This window comes from Hydra vulgaris, chromosome 04 (genome assembly GCF_038396675.1).
Source record: "Hydra vulgaris chromosome 04, alternate assembly HydraT2T_AEP".
Lineage (NCBI taxonomy): Eukaryota > Metazoa > Cnidaria > Hydrozoa > Anthoathecata > Hydridae > Hydra > Hydra vulgaris.
In genome coordinates this window covers 35,808,086-35,826,619 of record NC_088923.1, presented here as the reverse complement: position 1 = coordinate 35,826,619, position 18,534 = coordinate 35,808,086, and the positions used below count along the sequence as shown (strand labels likewise).

Genomic DNA, 18,534 nt, shown 5'->3' with positions numbered 1-18,534 from the left:
CACATGGATGGTGTCCTTGTTTGTACTTCTGGTGTGCATTGCCGAGGCCACATTTGGAGCCCTTTGTTATGGCTTAGGGTTTATTAATAGTAATGAGGCAATTGTTTGGGCAAGACAGTGTTCTAAGTACTATCTATGCTTTGAATCAAGTTCTTCAACAAATTTAAAAATGAATAAGGTACCAAAAACTATAAAACATAAAAAGCCAGCATTATCACGAAGTGCTCTAAACCTATCATTCACTAATATTTGTGGTCTTCGAAGTAACTTTTCTTCTGTTGAGACTTATCTCTTGCAAAGTTCACCAGACCTACTTGCTCTTTGTGAAACTAATTTGAGTTCAGCTGTCTCATCTTGCGATCTTAGTGTTGATGGTTATCTTCCTTTAATTTGTAAAGACTCCAATAGTCACATGCTTGGCCTCGGCATTTGCATTCGTAAGAGTTCACCCATTTGTCGTGAAACTAGGTTTGAATCCACAGACTATTCTTTCACCACTTCACTCTATCGCCTTTCTCTTTGTTCTATATCGCTCTCCTTCATCTCAAGACTGCACTCTTTTTGATGTTATTTCTGATCATATTGACCAACCCCTCTTTCTTTATCCATCAGTCTATATTGTTGTTCTCTGTGACTTTAATGCTCATCACATTGAATGATTTGGCTCTAGTGTCAGTGATTCTGCAGGCATCAAAGCCCACAACTTTTGCCTTTCTCAATTCCTAACTCAAAAAGTCAACTTTCCAACTCGCTTTCCAGACAACTCGAATCATTTACCTTCTCTACTTGACTTATGTCTTGTTTCTGATCCTAGTTAGTGCTCAGTTTCTCCACTTTCACCCTTAGGTGCTTCTGATCATAGTTTGATCTCTCTAAAACTAATATCTCATTCTTCTTCATCACCTGAATCCCCCTATCATCGTACCTCTTATAACTACCTCAAAGCTGACTGGGACTCTTTCCATAATTTTCTTTGTGATGGCTTTTGGGTAGAAATCTTTTGTCTTTCTGTTGACTAATGTGCTTCTTACATAACTTCATAGATTCAAGCTGGCATTGAATCTTTTATTCCCTCTCGACATTTCCAAGTCAAGCCTCACTCTCCTCCATGGTTTTTCTCACATTGCGCTGCTGTGATTGCCAATCGAAACTGTTACTTCCATATCTATCAGCAAAACAATTCTCTAAAAAATAGACGTCTGTTTATTACTGCTAGAAACCATTGTAAAAAGGTTTTGTCTAACGCCAAAGCCCGCTTTTCTCAGGTCATGAAATCTCGTATTTCATCACAAAAATTAGGCTCTCGTGACTTCTGGAGAATCTTTAATAATATCAATAATAAGGGCAAATCTTTAATTCCACCTCTTGTATGGTTCAGACTTTGTTACCTCACCTAAAGACAAAGCCGAATTGTTTGCTAAAAACTTTTAATCATTATCATCTCTTGATTCCACAAGTTGCGTTCTACCTGATATTGCCAACAAACAGGTTGATCCATTGTTTGACATTCGTATCACTCCAGCTTCTGTATCAAAAGTGATTTCTTGCTTAGACTCTTCTACAGCTTATGGCCCGGACAACATACCTGTTATTGTCTTGCAGAAGTGTTCTCCGGAGCTGTCGTTTATACTCTCAAAACTATTCAACAAGTGCTTATCAGAGTATTATTTCCAGCCTGCTGGAACGCGGCATCTGTTATCCCTATCTTCAAAAATTCTGGACAGCAATCTGATTCGTCTAACTACCGTCCCATTAGTCTTCTTCCTATCATAAACAAGGTTTTTGAATCTTTAATTAACAAACACTTAATTTCTCATCTTGAATCTAATAAACTACTTTCTGACCATCAATATGGATTTCGATCTTCTCGTTCTACAGCTGATTTGCTAACAGTAATAACTGATAGGTTTTATCGTGCATTAGATGAAGGTGGAGAGGTTAAGGCCATCGCTCTTGACATTTCAAAAGCTTTTGATAAAGTTTGGCATGCTGGTCTTCTCCACAAGCTTTCTTCTTATGGTGTATCCGGCAACATCTTTAAGATTATTGAATCCTTTCTTTCCAATTGTAGTATAAAAGTTGTCCTCGATGAACAGCACTCTTCTTCTTTTCTGTAACTTCAGGAGTTCCTCAAGGTTCTATCCTTGGCCCTATACTCTTTTTAATTTACATCAATGATCTTCCAGATATTCTCACATCTAAGGTGGCATTGTTTGCTGATGATACTACCATTTATTCTTGTCGTGATAAGAAACCAACATTCTCTGATTGCTTGGAGGGGGCATTTGAGCTTGAAAAGGATCTCACTTCTGCTACAGCATGGAGCTCGCAGTGGCTGGTGAACTTCATTACAGATAAAACTCAATTTTTTTCAGCCAGTTGTTATCGCAATAATTTAGGTCTCCCTATATTTATTATCTGCAATGTACTCAACGAGTCATCCATTCTTTATTTTTTAGGATTAACTCTTACTTCCAATCTTTCTTGGAAACCATATATCAAATCGGTTGCAAAATTAGCATCTGCTAAGGTTGCATCTCTTTATCAAGCTCAATACTTTCTTACTCCGGATTCTATTCTCTATCTCTATAAATCTCAAATCTGGCCTTTTATGGAATATCTGTTGCCATATCTGGGGCGGTTCTTCTAATGTACCTCTTTCTCCTTTCTACAAATACTATAATGGGCGCTGCTCTAAAGAGCTAGCGTCTCTTGTGCCATCTATTAAAATTCATTCTTGTGTTACTCATCATTCAATTAAGTGTAATCCTTTTTCTGTAACTGTTCCTAAGTGCTCCAAAAACTCTTGTTTGTCTAGTTTTTTTCCTCGAACATCAGTTCTTTGGAATACACTTCCTTCATCCTGCTTTCCTGATTCATATAATTTGCAATCCTTTAAATTGTCTGTCAATTGTCATCTTGTTCTACAATCTTCATCTTTTCTCTTTCAGTAACTTCCATTTTTAATTAGTGGTTGCTTGCAGCCTTGTTGGAAGCGAAGATGTTTAAAAAAAAAAAAAACGTTTAATTATATTTATTTCGTTACAAATTTAACAAATGCCAAGAGAATCAGTTTCTTCACATCTGAGCAAGAGTTTTGAGAACTGTAATTTTCGAATAGGAAAACTTATGTTTTGTATATATATATATATATATATATATATATATATATATATATATATATATATATGTGAGAAACGTATATCCTGAAAATTTTAGATCAATATTTAATGTCATTTTTGAGAAAACAATATTTAAAGTTTTGTAATCTGCTTTTGCTGAAATTTTCTGTTCAACAAGTTGTGTTCTTTGTACTGGTACTGACAAACAAAAACTGCAGATCAGAAGAAACACCCACTTGGGTCTTAATTCCCAAAAATTTGAAAATCTTACTATATAATAATGATTTTCTTCACAAAATGGTGTTCTATAATATTTACTAAATAGAATTGCTTTTATCTTAAATTTTTTTTTTAAATCTTTTTAGTTTAAATCTTAAAATTTTTGATTTATTTTACATGCTTATTTATAGGATTACAACAATGTCTACATAAACAATCATTCTCACACCTTAACAAGTTCCATGTGATGACCACAAACAGTATCTTTTGGATTTACTTTGATTCATTGAGCCAGATTTCTTATTTTAGTTTATACAGTTTTTTCAAAACTACTATTTTTAGACTTTCAAAATTTAATAAGATGGTACTGTTCATTCAACCCTAGAACAAAAATTGCCCCAAACAAAAGAAACTCAATCATACTACTTATTATTAATAAGTTCTAAAAACATTAAAAATTTATTTTCTTTAATAACATAATTGTAGACTAATTTAGATGATAATTATAGACTAAATTGTATAGACATAACTATAGACAAAATATAGACAAGCAGCCATAGCATAGTGGTTAGCCCACTTGCCTCAAAAACTAGAGATCCATGGGTCAATGCCACCTCTGGGCAAGTTTTATAGCATTGGTAAGGAAGAAGGCATGAACTTCATTACCTTTAAAATGCTCTTCCACAGTGCTCTGTGATAAGACCGTAGACTTCTTATGGCTTTTAAAATAAATAATTGTATATATACTTAAAAAGTTAATGAATGGAAGTTATATTGGAAACTTGAAAAAATACTGATTTTTCAGTCTTAAAATTATGAAAATTTTCTCAAGCGTTTATCTACTATGAGTAGATTAACATCCACTTTGATTTGTAGCAGATTTGTATCTAACCAAGCTCTTCAAAAAAAATAACTTAAGCCTGTCATTGAAAAAAATTAATTGTCAAATTTTAAAGTTCTTTTTTGCTTTTCTAAAAGCATATGTATTATCATAAAAATAAATGTATAAAATCAGTTTGTTCAAAAGCTGTTAAAAGCTATGAAAAAAATTCTTTTTGCTTGAAAATGAATGTTTTATCAAAATAATCCACTATTTAAATAGTGCTTTTTCAAAAAATTGCATTAGATATTGATCTGAAATTTTCAGTACTTGTTTTTCTCATATATATGCATCAAATCAGTATGCTTATGCAATTTTTAAAATTAGTCCATAGTCCAACTCTAAAAGTTGCTATAAGTTCTCATAATATTTTTTTTTACTAACTTAACAATTGCCAAGATAATTAGTTTCTTCACATCTGAGCAAAAGGTTTGAGAACATGTAACTTTTGAATAGGAAAACTTATGTTTTGTTGATCTTTTTACCAATTCAATATATTATTATATATACAGACCTTGTTTGTTTATATTGTAATGTTTTATAGAGGTCTGTAATATACAGTATATACAAACCTTTAGAAACCCACCATCTTTATCAACCCACCATCTTTATCAATACTTTTTTAAATATATATTATTTGAATATACGTTTAATATATATTCTTTAAATATATATTTAATATATATTTTAGTATATAATTAATAATAATATATAAGCATATATGTTATATATATATATATTCTTTGAATATATATTTATCTGGTGGAAGGTCATGCTGGTCACATCAGAAGCAATAATTTCTGCACCACAGAGAACTTGGCTAACAACTGTCTGAAGATTTGTCCTTGTGTTTTTAACACCACAAGGAACTAGTGTTGTAAGAGTCGTTTTACACCATTTATTGTATACACATAAAGAAATAAAGTTTACCGTTTATTGTATACACCGTTTATTGTAGACATATAAAGTGTGACACTTAGGTCAAAAGTGGGGCTTACCTGTACAAAACTTCTGGTTCTAATTAGACAAAAAATGATTTATTGCATTATTACATTTATTTACGTTAAACAATAACTTATACAAAATAATAATTGGATAATGATTGACAAAATAATAACACTTGATTGCACAGATTGATTAATAACACTGCACAAATAAAATTGGTTGTTTTATCTGGTGACTAGTTTTGAAAGTTGTTTTCATTGCAATTATTTCATTGGTAAGAAGTTTTTTTTCATTTTTTTTAGATATTTGGATTTTCAGTAATAATTCTGGTAAGCAATTATTGTTTCTAAGTTAATTAGTATTTTTAATTTTATGTTTGTAAGTTTGTTGTAAGAGTCAAGTTGAAAATATTTTAAAATTGTTTCGAGTTGTGTTTTTGTAGCTCTGCGTAGTTTGGTTTTTTAGTAATTGCTCATTAAATTTATAAAAACAATTTACTTTTAAATTTTGATATTATTAAAGCATTACATAAAAAAAACATTAAATAAATAATTAAATCACACCACTAACCCTGCTTGCACCAAAGTCCATTTTTAATTCATATTTTTAGTCACATAACTTCTTTTGCATTTCAGGTTGTTAAGTTTGTTACTCTGTTAACTTGTTTATAAGTTTGTCCTTCAGACAAAGGTCTTTTTTAAACCTTAAGATGGAAAATGTAATTATGCTATTTTAGCGTGCAAGTACATGTGCATACCTGTGACTTTAGTGCCATCAGAATGGGCTTTCTTGACTGATGGGCATGTGGTCATTTGACCACAAGCATCTTTGGTACCCAAAACAGTGGGCATTCAATTAATTCTAAACCATAATTGGAACTTGCGTAACCTGGATGTTTAAAGCAAAATAAAGTTTAGATATATGTGAAAATGTCAAAAATTAGGAAAATGCCTGTCTATTTTTTTGACGGGTACCCCAGGTTGCAAGAATTAAAATGTCTAAAACAGTTAAACAATATAGGCCCCCAACATCTGTCAAATAAGTCATAGTATTGTTTTGAGTAAGAGTTTGGTTTAAATATAAAATTATATAAAGAAACCACTGACTGATGAAAAATAATTATTTTCAGAAGGCCTTATGGTAATGTAAACTTTTATGTACTAACTATAGACCTATTTCTCTTTTATCTAACAATAGTAAACTTCTTGAAAAACTTATGTATTCTAGAGTGTACTCTTTTCTAAACTCTTTTTACTGTTTAAATGATTTTCAATTTGGTTTTCGTTCAAAACATTCTACCTGCCATGCATTGATAAGTATTCTGAAAAAATCAGAAAAGCTCTCGACCTGGTCATTTTGTTTGTGGTATTTTTATAGGTTTACAAAAAGCTTTTGATACCATTAATCATAACATTTCGATTTCTAAATTAGAAAACTATGGTATTCGTGGTGTTGGAGTGACTAGTTTCAGTCTTATCTTACAGATCGGAAACAATTTGTAAGTGTTAATGGTTATAATTCTACTAATAAATCTGTTGTGTGCAGTGTTCCTCAAGGTTCTTTTCTTGATCCTCTTTTGTTCTTAATTTATGTTAATGACATAAACAACTCTATTCGCTTCTCATCAATTTATCTATTTGCTGATGACACAAACCTATTGCATATCAACAAATCGTATAATTCTCTATGTAAAAACATAAATTCGGATCTAAAAGGTATTTTTCACTGGTTAAATGCTAACCTAATATAGCTTAACGCCAAAAAAACTGAACTAATCTTTTTATCATCTTCTGGGAGAAAATGTGATCTAAACAACAATTCTAGAATTCAAATCAAAATCAATAATAAACGGTTAATCCTGCAAAGCTTATCAAATATCTCAGTGTTTTGATTGACTGCAATCTTTTGTTGAATTTTCATATCGATGAGCTACACAAGAAACTAACTCGAGTTAACAGCGTACTTTTAATAGTTTGTCATTATGTCGATAAATTCACGCTAAAGAATATTTAATGTGCATTATTTTAGAATCTTTCAAAAAACTAAAAATCCAACCTTTCCAGGTGGAAAAATTTGCTAATCTTCTTTTTGTTTTTGACTTTCTTAATAAAAATTTACCCTCTTCTATAACAGACTTTTTTAGAAAAAGTAGAATAATTCATACATACTCTACTAGAAACATATATAATGGAAAAATTAGTGTACCATCTTTTAAAACTCAGAAGTATGGTAAACATTCTGTTGTCTATCAGTGCATTTGTGAATGGAACAAGAGTCTTGTATGCATAGTGAATGATTTCAAAAAACTACAACTTCAAACACTTTTATCGTCTTTTCTTAATCTTAAACAAAATCAATTTAAAAAAATACTGAGAACAATTTAATATTCTAACTTATTGACATGATTTTCACTTAATATTTTTTAGTTATGATTACTACAACTATTATCATTAACTTCTTATTTGTTTATTTTTTATTTTTATCATTAAAATATGATTTTTTAATGTTTACTTATTTAAAAATCATACTTTGTTTAGTTTATGTATGTTATATGTGTGTATGCTTAGTATTAATCATATTACATTTAAAAACTGGTGTCACTCCTTTGATCAGAATTCTGTTTGAGTGACACTATCCTTATCAATTATTTAGTTATTATTATTAAATACTTATAATTAATTTACTCATTATTAGATTATTTTATATTATTATTACACACACATATATATATATATATATATATATATATATGTTATTAAGCAATTATTTTTACTTACTACAATCAGTAAAATTATGATTTCTTTTTAATTATTATTATTATATTTATTATTATTATGATATTATTGTATGATTTAAAAAGGAGAATAAATATCTTGTTGTTGTTGTTGTTAACTTTGTTACTAATCACTTACCTTACTTACGACACACAAGCTAGGGTCTCTGACCCCAGTTTGTGTTTCGTTTCTCCTTTTTCTCCTTAAGGTGGTTCTGACCATACAACAATTTTTATAAATCTTTCATCTCGTTCTTCTTCTTCAAACTCACCCTATCATCGCACTACTTACTACTACCCTATATCTGACTGGGACTTTTGTGATTTTCTTTTTGATGGTCCATAGGCTGATGTCTTTTCTCTCTCCACTGATAAGTGCGCCTCCTATAACCTTCTGAATCTAAGCAGGAATGGAAGCTTTTATTCTTTTTTGTTGGTTTTAAGTCAAGCCTCAATCTACTCCATTGTTTTCATCTTCTTGTGCAACTGCTATATTAAATTGTAATCATTTTTTCATCTTTTTCAAAAGAACAACTCCCTTAAGAACAAACGCTTATTTATTATTGCAAGAAATCAGTGTAAAAAGATGCTGTCTGAAGCTAGGCTTCATTGTTCCCAAATTACTAAATCTCGTATCTTATCTCAGAAGTTAGTAATCTAATTATCTCCCCCATACATAAGGCTGAACAATTTGTAAAGAAATTTTCTTCTAGTCCGACTCTTGAATCTTATGGCCATGTTTTTCTCTTATTCCGGTTAAACAGGTTAACCCATTGTTAGACATTTAAATCACTCCAGCTTCCAGTGTTTTTTTTATCTCAATAAAACTCTTCTTCGGCTTGTGGTCTAAACAACGTTTCTGTAATACTCTTACAAAAGTGTTCTCCAGAACTCTCTTCAATTTTCTCTGAACTATTTAATCTTGATTTCTTGCTTGTTGGAAAATGACATCTGTGCGTCCAATTTTTATAAACTCTGGGGAAACTTCTGACGCCTCCAACTATTATGTAGTCAGTCTTATTTCTGTTATTAGCAAGGTCTTTAAGTTTTTGATCAAAAAACTTCTAAGATCTCTCTTGAGTCAAATAATTTACTGTCCAACAATCGATACGGTTTTTGATCCTCTCGCTCTATGGCTGACTTGCTAATTGCTGTGACTGAAAGATACTATCACGGTTAGATAGAGGCGTCTAGGTTAAGGCTATTGCTCTTGGCATCTAAAGCTTTTGATAAAGTTTTACTTGCTGGTGTTCTCCATAAGCTTGCTTCATATACTGTATCTGTGGAAGTATTTGAGGTTATATCAAATCAATTCTTTCTAACCGCTTTATGAAAGTCATATTTGAAGGCCAACACTCTTCTTCATTTCCAGTATCTTTTGGGGTACCCCAAGGTTTCTATCCTTGGTCCTGTTTTGTTTCTTATCTACATTAATCATCTTGATAATCTTACATTTAAAGTGGCTCTATTCGCTTATGACTCAACTTTATACTCCTGATTTGAAAAAAATTCACGTAATATAAATAAAATACAACAACATTGTAAGGTTATTTTTGTTAGAAACACTTTTTTATTTAACCTCAGTTTTTTGTCTGAATAGGGGTGGGGGGGGAGGAGAGTGGGGTGTACTGAGTACGATATATGTAATATGTTGTTTTTTTCAGGGGTTTTTGTTGCTGCTATTCACAGTTTTTGAATCCAGATCACGAAAGTCAATTTTGTAAACTATTTTATTTTATAATTGCTACATTTTGGTTCAAAAATCATAGTGTGTTGTTGCGCTTGTTTTTGTTTTTTTATTTTACCCAGAAGGATCTTTGTTACATCCAAAGGATCAAATACACAGCAATTATCGAATTCATCCGCTGAAAATCCGAGTTGAAAATCTGACTACTGGTGTTTGAGTATTACAAACTTTTTAATGGTGTATGAAGCACCTCGTTACGAATCAATAAAATTTAAAATAATCAAACTTTGAACAAATTTTCTGCATTTATTTTTAAACAATTTAATTTTAATTTTGTAGGAGAGTTTTATTTTATAGGAGGAATTCATCTATTTATAATACACTTTTAGGGACATCGTCGTATTTAACTTTGTTGTTTTTGTAGCCTTAAAAAAAAATTTGTCTTGATTACTTTATAAGAAACGATATAGGATAATATGATGGAAAATGTTTTTGATTCTAATAGCGCTAAAATTTAGTGGCATTTTAATAAAATTTCAAAATTATATGCGTTATATTTAAGTAGTTATATATTGAACAATTAATAAAAAGATGACATACCCCTAGTCGTGATTGTAACAATGATACTAATGCATTAAGTTACATGTAGTTTACATGTTTTTAAAACAACCTTTCTGATGATCTTCATAACAGGGGTTAAGAAACAAAATTGTATAAATATATCAAAAGCAATATGAAAAAATCTAGCAAAACCACAGAATTTTGTTTAACTTGCATTCTGTTTTTTTAAAAATTTCACAACTGATTGTCGGAAGAAAAAAATAAATTTTTTGTTTGTTTATGCCATGACATTTTTTAGACATTGTGAAAACTCCAAATTTAGGTATTTTCATACTGAAGTCAAAAGAGATTGTCCTACAAAAAATTACGATGATTTGAATCTGGGACAACACTATCCCAAGTTATTTGTAGCATCCCAAATATGAGCATATTTTTTAAAAATTTTCGTTAAATGTTTCATAGTTTTTAAAATATTTCATTATATATAACGTATTTGCATTGGGTTGTAGACAATGGTAAATTCAGCATAGGGCGTAAGGGCGAGCTACCCCACCCCCACCGGGTTTCCTAAACCGATCAACTTGCACCCCCTGAAATATAAGTTTCTAATTACAAAACTCGGCGTTTATTTTAAACAGAAATAAGACATGTACCAGAAAAAATCTGCGCATGTTCTGATGTGGTGTTTACGGAAACCATGCATCATTTTAAATAGCTAAATGTTTTAAAATGTCATTATATTAGTGTTATTTAAAATTTTAACAACTCTGTTATCAAACAGTTAGTTTTAATTGAAATATCATCAAATCAAGATAAGAAGCGAGAAATAATTTTGTATTTTCTCGTTGAAAATCCTGGTGTTTCAAACAAAACAATTTCTAAAGAGTTGCAGATTGCTTTGAGATTATTGCAGAGCGTTGTGAAACGATTTAAGGAAACTGGTAAAATCAAAAGAAAATCAAGAAATGGAAGAAAAAAATGTTTTGTTTGACGAGATCTTGGTAAAAAAGTGAAAGATGTCGTAGACAGAAAACCGGAGATTTCAGTTCGAACTTTAGCGAATAAATTTAAAACAAGTGCTTCCAATATATAAAGATTGAAGAGAAATTGTGGCTATAAATCTTATAAGAAAAAAAAGTTCCTCGTCGTGAAAAAAAGCAAGAAAATGTCGCAGTTCGTTTTTCAAAGCTGATCTATAAAAAAATATGTGTCAAAAAATCTTGTTTGATTATTGACGATGAAACTTATTGTGCTGCATATTTCCGATCTCTTCAAGGACACCAATATTATTCAGCAATTAATCGTAAGAAACTGAATTCCAATCATAAATTCATTGGAATGCAAAAAATCGCTAAATAATTCTTAGTTTGGCAAACAGTCTGTGAATATAATGAAAGAAGCTCTTAGTTTGTGACTACGGGAACAATTAGCACCAAAATATATATAAAAGAATGCCTCAAGAAACGCCTTTTGCTGTTTTTAAGAACACACACGGGTAATCCGTTATTTTGGCCCAATTTAGCATCATGTCACTACTCTGAGACAACTTTAAACTGGCTTAGAGAACATAAAGTAGATTTCGTTGAAAAACACTGCAACCCACCAATTTGTCCCGAATTGTATCCTATCAAAAGATATTGGGCTCTTGTCAAAAAAAACTAAAGTTCAAAGTCAAAGAAGCCAAAAACATTGAAGACTTGAAAAATAAATGGATTAGAGCTACCGAGAAAGTCCAGCCGAAGACTGTGCAAAAGCTAATCTCTTTCAATCATAATGTGAACAGTCAACAAATTTTTTTACATAGCTTGGTGTATCAAAACTGCTGTAACTGTACCGTGACAGATATAAAAAAAACTTCAATGACTTTGTAAACGGTAAACAACTTTTTTTGTAAAGGAAAAAAACAAAAAATTATAAATTAACTGATTTTAACATTGTGGAGCAATTTAGGTTTGTTTTTATGTGTTAAAAATGTTTTTGGCTTTAGTCTCTCTACTTGAAACCTACTCGCGTCGGTCCTTCTTTCAAAGATGTGTATGCATCAATATTTCCAGCAATTACGACTGAACAACAAATAAAGACGTAAATTCATTCTTAATAGAGAAATAGATGACATCATGTTTTCCTAATTTGACTATACTCTACAAAATCAACTTGACTCTTCCTTAATTATCTGCTTATGATGAAAGTAGTTTCTGTCGACTAAAGATAAAAAATTAACTGTGACCAACAATGACAATTGGGTTGACATTAACTTTTAATTATCGATAAATCATTTTGCTTCAACCCAGCGGACACAGACGCACGTTAGACATTTATGCAACGCTTTATAGACGTTACAAGTCGGTATAATGTTCTTAAGACGAACCTTTTGTACCTGCTGGAAATGAAATCTAGCAGAAAAAAATTTGAATAAACTAGCAGCAAAGTAAGTTTCTTTTTTAATGCTTGCTTTTAGTAATATGTATAACTTTTTAAATAATCAAACCGTTGTAATAATATTTAATGTTTCTTTTTTTTTTTTAACGATAATTGTTAACCAAATAAAACTTACAAAATTCAAATTTTGGATTGTTTAGTGTCTTCGACGTACTTAATAGTTATGATAAAATGGCACATAAAAGCATTGATAAAATATGTTTATCACAAGTGCGATTCTCAAAAAAAATGTTTCTAGGGACTGATGTGCCTCTCTATATCTATGTTGCCCCCTACTCATTTCATCATTCTCCCCACCCCCTCTCCTCCTCTCTGACGCTAAATCTCAATAGGCTACTGATTGTAGATTGTAAATATTCATAACTTTTGAATACTAAAAATTTATTAAGCTAAGTTTAAAAACTGTTCATCAATTTAAATTTAGTAAAAGATAGTAAAAAGAAATATTTTATCCATGTAAGTAGTATAAAATACGGGTTCTGGCATATTTTTTTTCAACCATATACCTATCCATATTCTAATATCATATTTCAACCATTTTAACTGAGCTAAAATAATATATATCAACCATAATACATTAATATATTATGGTTACAAACTCTCTTACAAACTATGAGCTATTGTAATTTTTAAATCAAGGGTGTCCAAGGGTTTATAACATAGTTAGTAGCATTTTTTGGAGAATCGTATGCATCATACATGCGTACTCTAGATTCCCACCAATTTCCAGATACTTCAATAACATGCATTCTGATATATTTAAGATAAACACCTTGTTTAGCATTGTCTGTAGTGTCTAATAATATATATTCTTTACCATAAGTTGTGTTTGTAAATCTAAATGTTTCTGAGTATAATTGAATAGATGACAATGATTGAGGTATTGATGTAGTTCTTGTAATATGAGGTTGTATCCAATATGTAAGTGGTTGACTAGTTTTATTGTATAATTGAATTACTAGACTAGTAGTAAATGGCATATCAAGTGTAAAGTAACCTCCTAGTGCATTAGCTGTATATGCATTACAACCTTGTAAAGAGTTTGCATAAAATGGTCCACCAAGTGGTGCAAATAACATATCACAATCTAAAAAAATATTGTTATCTCCAATACTAGTTGTAGAAGTAGAATAATCTCCTATGCATAGTGTATGATCTGCATATATTCTAAAAAATACATTACCTGGAACATTGTGATCGGGATCTGTTCCTTCAAGTGCTAGCCATAGTTTTCTGAGAATACCCGGATCATAAGATTGTGTAAAAACTATTGATGGATCAGCACCTATACTTGATGGAATAGTCTTGGATTTTAATCCAAGGCACGTTAAACTTGAATTTGGTACTATTCCTAATTCATTAAGACTAAGTGAATTATTATCAACATAATTCTTTGTAGCAGCATCTTTTAAGTTAGTAGGTTCTGCTAAATTTATTAATTTATTAGAATTCATATCAATATTACTAGTTGCATTATTTAGTCCAACTCTACAAATGAACAAGTTATTAGCTTCAGATATTATTAAACTATCTGAATATACATCTGAAGTAGTAGTACCGAATATATCGACAGGCATTTTGTTTTTTTATATAAAATATAAAAAAGAATAAAATTACCATAGATTATTAATAATGTTCTGAAAATCATGTCCCTCATCTAGTTTTTTCAAAACATATAAACACAAGTGTCCACAGAATGAGGTATTTCCAATTTGAACTCTTTCACTGTTATAATAAACAGGCATTTTTAAATAATCAACAATTTCAACAGGAGGTGGTAGCCCATAAGAGTCAAAACTTAGTTTTTTATCTTCGTGTTTGAAAATTTGTTAGTGGTTAAATTGGGTAGAATTATTCCGTCAACATTGACAAGTTTATAAATGTTATTTTCCATTTTTATTTATAAATTTTTTTTTCCCAAAAAAATAATTTTAGGGCTCTCCTACCCCCACCCCTTGGGCTACTTGACCTATTTGACCTCTTTGACCTATAAATTCTTCGAATTTCTATTTTCTTTTAGTTTGTAGTGTCCATATGCTAATGTGTGTATTCCATCTTCTAAAATAACTCTTTTATCGTCTTCTGCATTTAATGCTATTTTATTGATCTCTTCTGTGTAAATTTCATGTGAATATGATCTTATTACATTCATTTTCCTAATATGATCTCTTTATTTAATAAACAATCTTTGTAATCTTCATGTGTTATTTACTTTTTAACAACATTTTTCTTTACTCCTTTACATTTTTTGTTATCTTTTCCGTGTACTTTATAAGAATACAACTTTGATCTGAGTCCTACAAATTCTTCAATTTGTTCTCCTCCAGTCTCATCTTTAAACATTCCTATTACTTTCTTATTAAGACCAACTTTTAATCCTACGTTATTAATTGCTGGGTGCTTTGGGTTAAACTCACTTGTATCAAATTTGTCTTCAATATCTTTAGAAATATCGGAATAAAAGTCTTCGGTTTTATTTCATATGCTAAAGAATATGTATCTGTGAATAAAAGTTTTCCTCAATCAGCATATTTTTTCTTTATGTAATCATAATGAAATTCATACATTAGAGTTTTGCTCAAATCCAATATACACATTCTTAAGTAAATTGTTTTAGCATATTTTAATTTTGTTCTTTTCATATGTATTACAATTAAGTTTTCATCAAATATTGTTCTACTTTCAAAGTTTGGTTTTGATGCTAGTTTAATAGCTTCATTTCTATCTGTTACTAATCTAATATCAACTCTGTTTTCAACATTCTCCATTGTTTTTCCAAATCGTCGTTGGCCAGGTAATATCTCACTTGTGTAAAAAGCAAAATTTTACAGGAGACTGAAAAAACTATATATTTCAATGAAATGAGGTTTTAAAAGTAAGAGTAAAAAAACTAACAAATATAATATAATTTGTTAGTTATTTTTTTTTTACTCTTGCTTTTAAAACCTCATTTCATTGAAATATATAGTTTTTTCAGTCTCCTGTAAAATTTTGCTTTTTACACAAGTGAGATATTACCTGGCCAACGACGAAATACTGAATTGTTCATGAGTTTAAAAAAGTCTTTTTCAAAATCATTCGTTGCTTTAGTTCTAAGGTTTGTATTCAGTTCAATGTATTCATTGAGCCATGCTCTTTCTTCAAATTTTATGCCTCTATGAATTTTACTAACCTTTAATCCTAATCTTTCATATAGTTTTAGATTTTCATAATGTACTATATACTTTTTCTTATTATTCAAATTGGGGACTAATTTTTCAACTTTATCAATATTTAATCTTTCAGGTGCGAGAGGATAATCGTTATGTTCATCATGTAGATGTTCAGGGTAATCTAAATCTACCTCAAGTAAACATGGAATTGATTTCCAGTTTTTCAACTCATCTTCATCCATCCATTTAAACCCATGTGTTGGAAGTGGTTTACTCATTGCCCATCCATATAAATTATTAGCATCAAAATATTGGATGAATGTTGATGGTTTGCTTTGATCATGCTCATCACCCATGTACTTATTATTAGATGTTCCTATTCTATTAGATATCATACTGATTCCACTTCTTATACCTTTCTTTATCATTAGGATCATATCGTAATTGCTCAACAGTTGTAATTTTATTTTTGTTTTCTTCAATGCTGCATCCCAAGCTAATTCTGGTGATGTATAATACCAAGCAGGATCTAATTTATAACAATTCATACAAACATCTCTAAAATTTTCAAAGACGTCAGCTAGTAAAAGCACATCTGAAACATTGTACAAGTCATGATAATCTCTAAATATTTTGCAATTATAATCCTTCCATACATTTTGTGCATGTGAGTAATCATTATCACTTATATCTTCATCGTTTAATTTTGAAAAGAATAATTCTTTTGGTGGTAATTATGTCGCATTAAATCTATTAATAGAATCAACCCAATAATATGGATATACACCTTTTCTGAGTAACAAATCTAATTTTTTGCCTGAATATAATTTTCCGATATTTTTACACTGGTCTTTTGCTAAATTCTTTGATAAAGCATTTAAACTAGAAGGCATAAATCTATAACTATCTAAGAAACGAAGCTCTCGTTTAACTTCAAATTTCTTACCTTCTTTAATATACTCATCCACTTTAATTTCTCTAGAAATGCTAATATACTTTTCTTCATTTATAATTTAAATTACAATTTTGATGAGCAGCAGCTATATATTTTCCTGTAATATGACAATGGTCACGTACTTTATCTTTCACAAGTTTTTTTCCACAAATGTGACATGATATTGCTGCATTAAAATCATGCTTGTTTTCATTAGTAAATATCATCTTTTTTGGAAATTTAATACTATCACAAATTTTCTTAATATCTTCTTGTAAACTATCAACAAAAATTTGTGCAACATCATCTGTTTCACTACTTGCAGTAAATGCGACTAGACTGCTTTGATAAAAACTTTTGTCAAAACATTTAATATAATAACAGAATGAACTTGGAATATGTTTTTGATATTGTTTAGTATAAGATTCATTCGGATTGGGTTCACAAGTATCAATTTGTTTGATAAAACTTTCAAAGTCTATATATACTACAAACGGAACTCTCATTGATTTATTGTGACTAGTAAATTGCATTGTAGAATTCGGTGGTGGAAGTTCGATACGTACTGAATCATGTGTTTCACAATACGATTTATGATTTGATAATGATTCTTCAGAATTAAACCCTAATAAACAATTTCTACAATAATACACTTTACTATTTTGTCTAGATGTTTGTGATGAAAGTAATCTGCTTAAATTTTTTATCTAACAGTAATGATTCGTTTCTCCATTTGAGAATAATAGTAAATCTATTAAATGTTTGCGATCATTATTTTTTGATACGTGCAAAACATGAACTTCTGAGTTTTCATAACCATATACATTGACACTAATATCTGTATTGTTCTTCTCAAATTGTGTGATTTGATTTAAGGATACTGGAAAATCTATTTTATCCCAGTTTATATTTTCTGCTTGATCTTTAGGATCTTTATCTACTTTTTGAGGATTATTATCTGTTGGATTTAATGCTCTTGTGATGCAATGATGTGACTTAAAACATTGATGATCTCAGTGATGTGACTTAAAACATTGATTATCTTCATTCTTTATATTAATTATTGCTTTTTAAGTTGCTAAATTTTTATCAAATGGAATATATGATTTAGCTTTAATAGGATTATACTCAATAAAATTGATATCCATCTTTTCAACAGAAACAAATTTCCAACCTGATTTTAACTGTTGAAAAGATGAGGATTCTAAAATTTTCTGCTTTGATGTTTCATAAAACTCGTCTAAATCTGTTGTTTCTAATACAACTTGATTATTCGTTCTAAATGGAGCAGATGTGATTATAGTTTCTCATGTTTTAATGTCAGTACGCTCCATTTTACAAGTGAGAACTATATAAACCTTTGAATTTCTATTTTATTTTAGTACTTTAGTAGCGCTATTTTTAGCAGCATTCATGAAAGATATAGCATCATATCTTTTTATTCCTTTAACTGAAAACTGATTTGTTACATTCTTAACAGCTGATTATGATAATTTAAATTCTATCGGATTTCTAATTCCATATTTTTGATACACATTTGAAACTGTAGATTTTAATTCATCAATCTTTTCATAAGCTGTTTTTTTAATTTTATCAGGAACATATGATATAATCCAATCTGCAATAGAACTAATCCTTTTATTTATTTCTTTTCTAATATGTGTAATAGGCTGAAAAGGTGACGGAGCTAAAATTGTCGATGATATATCTGAAACAGGCTCATCAAGTAGATACTCTGTACCCATCTGTGTGTGCGATAACTCTGTAATGAGATCGCTTTTTCGCATATTATAATAATATTTAATTCCTCGCTCTTTAGCGA

At 30.0% G+C, this 18,534-nt stretch overlaps 1 protein-coding gene across 1 annotated transcript in view; it reads left to right on the top strand.

Annotated features, from left to right (window-relative positions):
- LOC101238321 (MFS-type transporter SLC18B1) overlaps positions 1 to 10,028 on the top strand; it is a 90,816-nt gene extending 80,788 nt beyond the window's left edge. Inside the window, exons 15-17 of the mRNA XM_065796192.1 lie at positions 5,469 to 5,495; positions 9,604 to 9,659; positions 9,749 to 10,028. Of these exons, the coding sequence (XP_065652264.1) occupies positions 5,469 to 5,495; positions 9,604 to 9,659; positions 9,749 to 9,821 (156 nt within the window). The 3' untranslated portion in view covers positions 9,822 to 10,028. The remainder of the gene's footprint in view (positions 1 to 5,468; positions 5,496 to 9,603; positions 9,660 to 9,748) is intronic.
- The last annotated feature ends 8,506 nt before the right edge of the window (positions 10,029 to 18,534 follow it).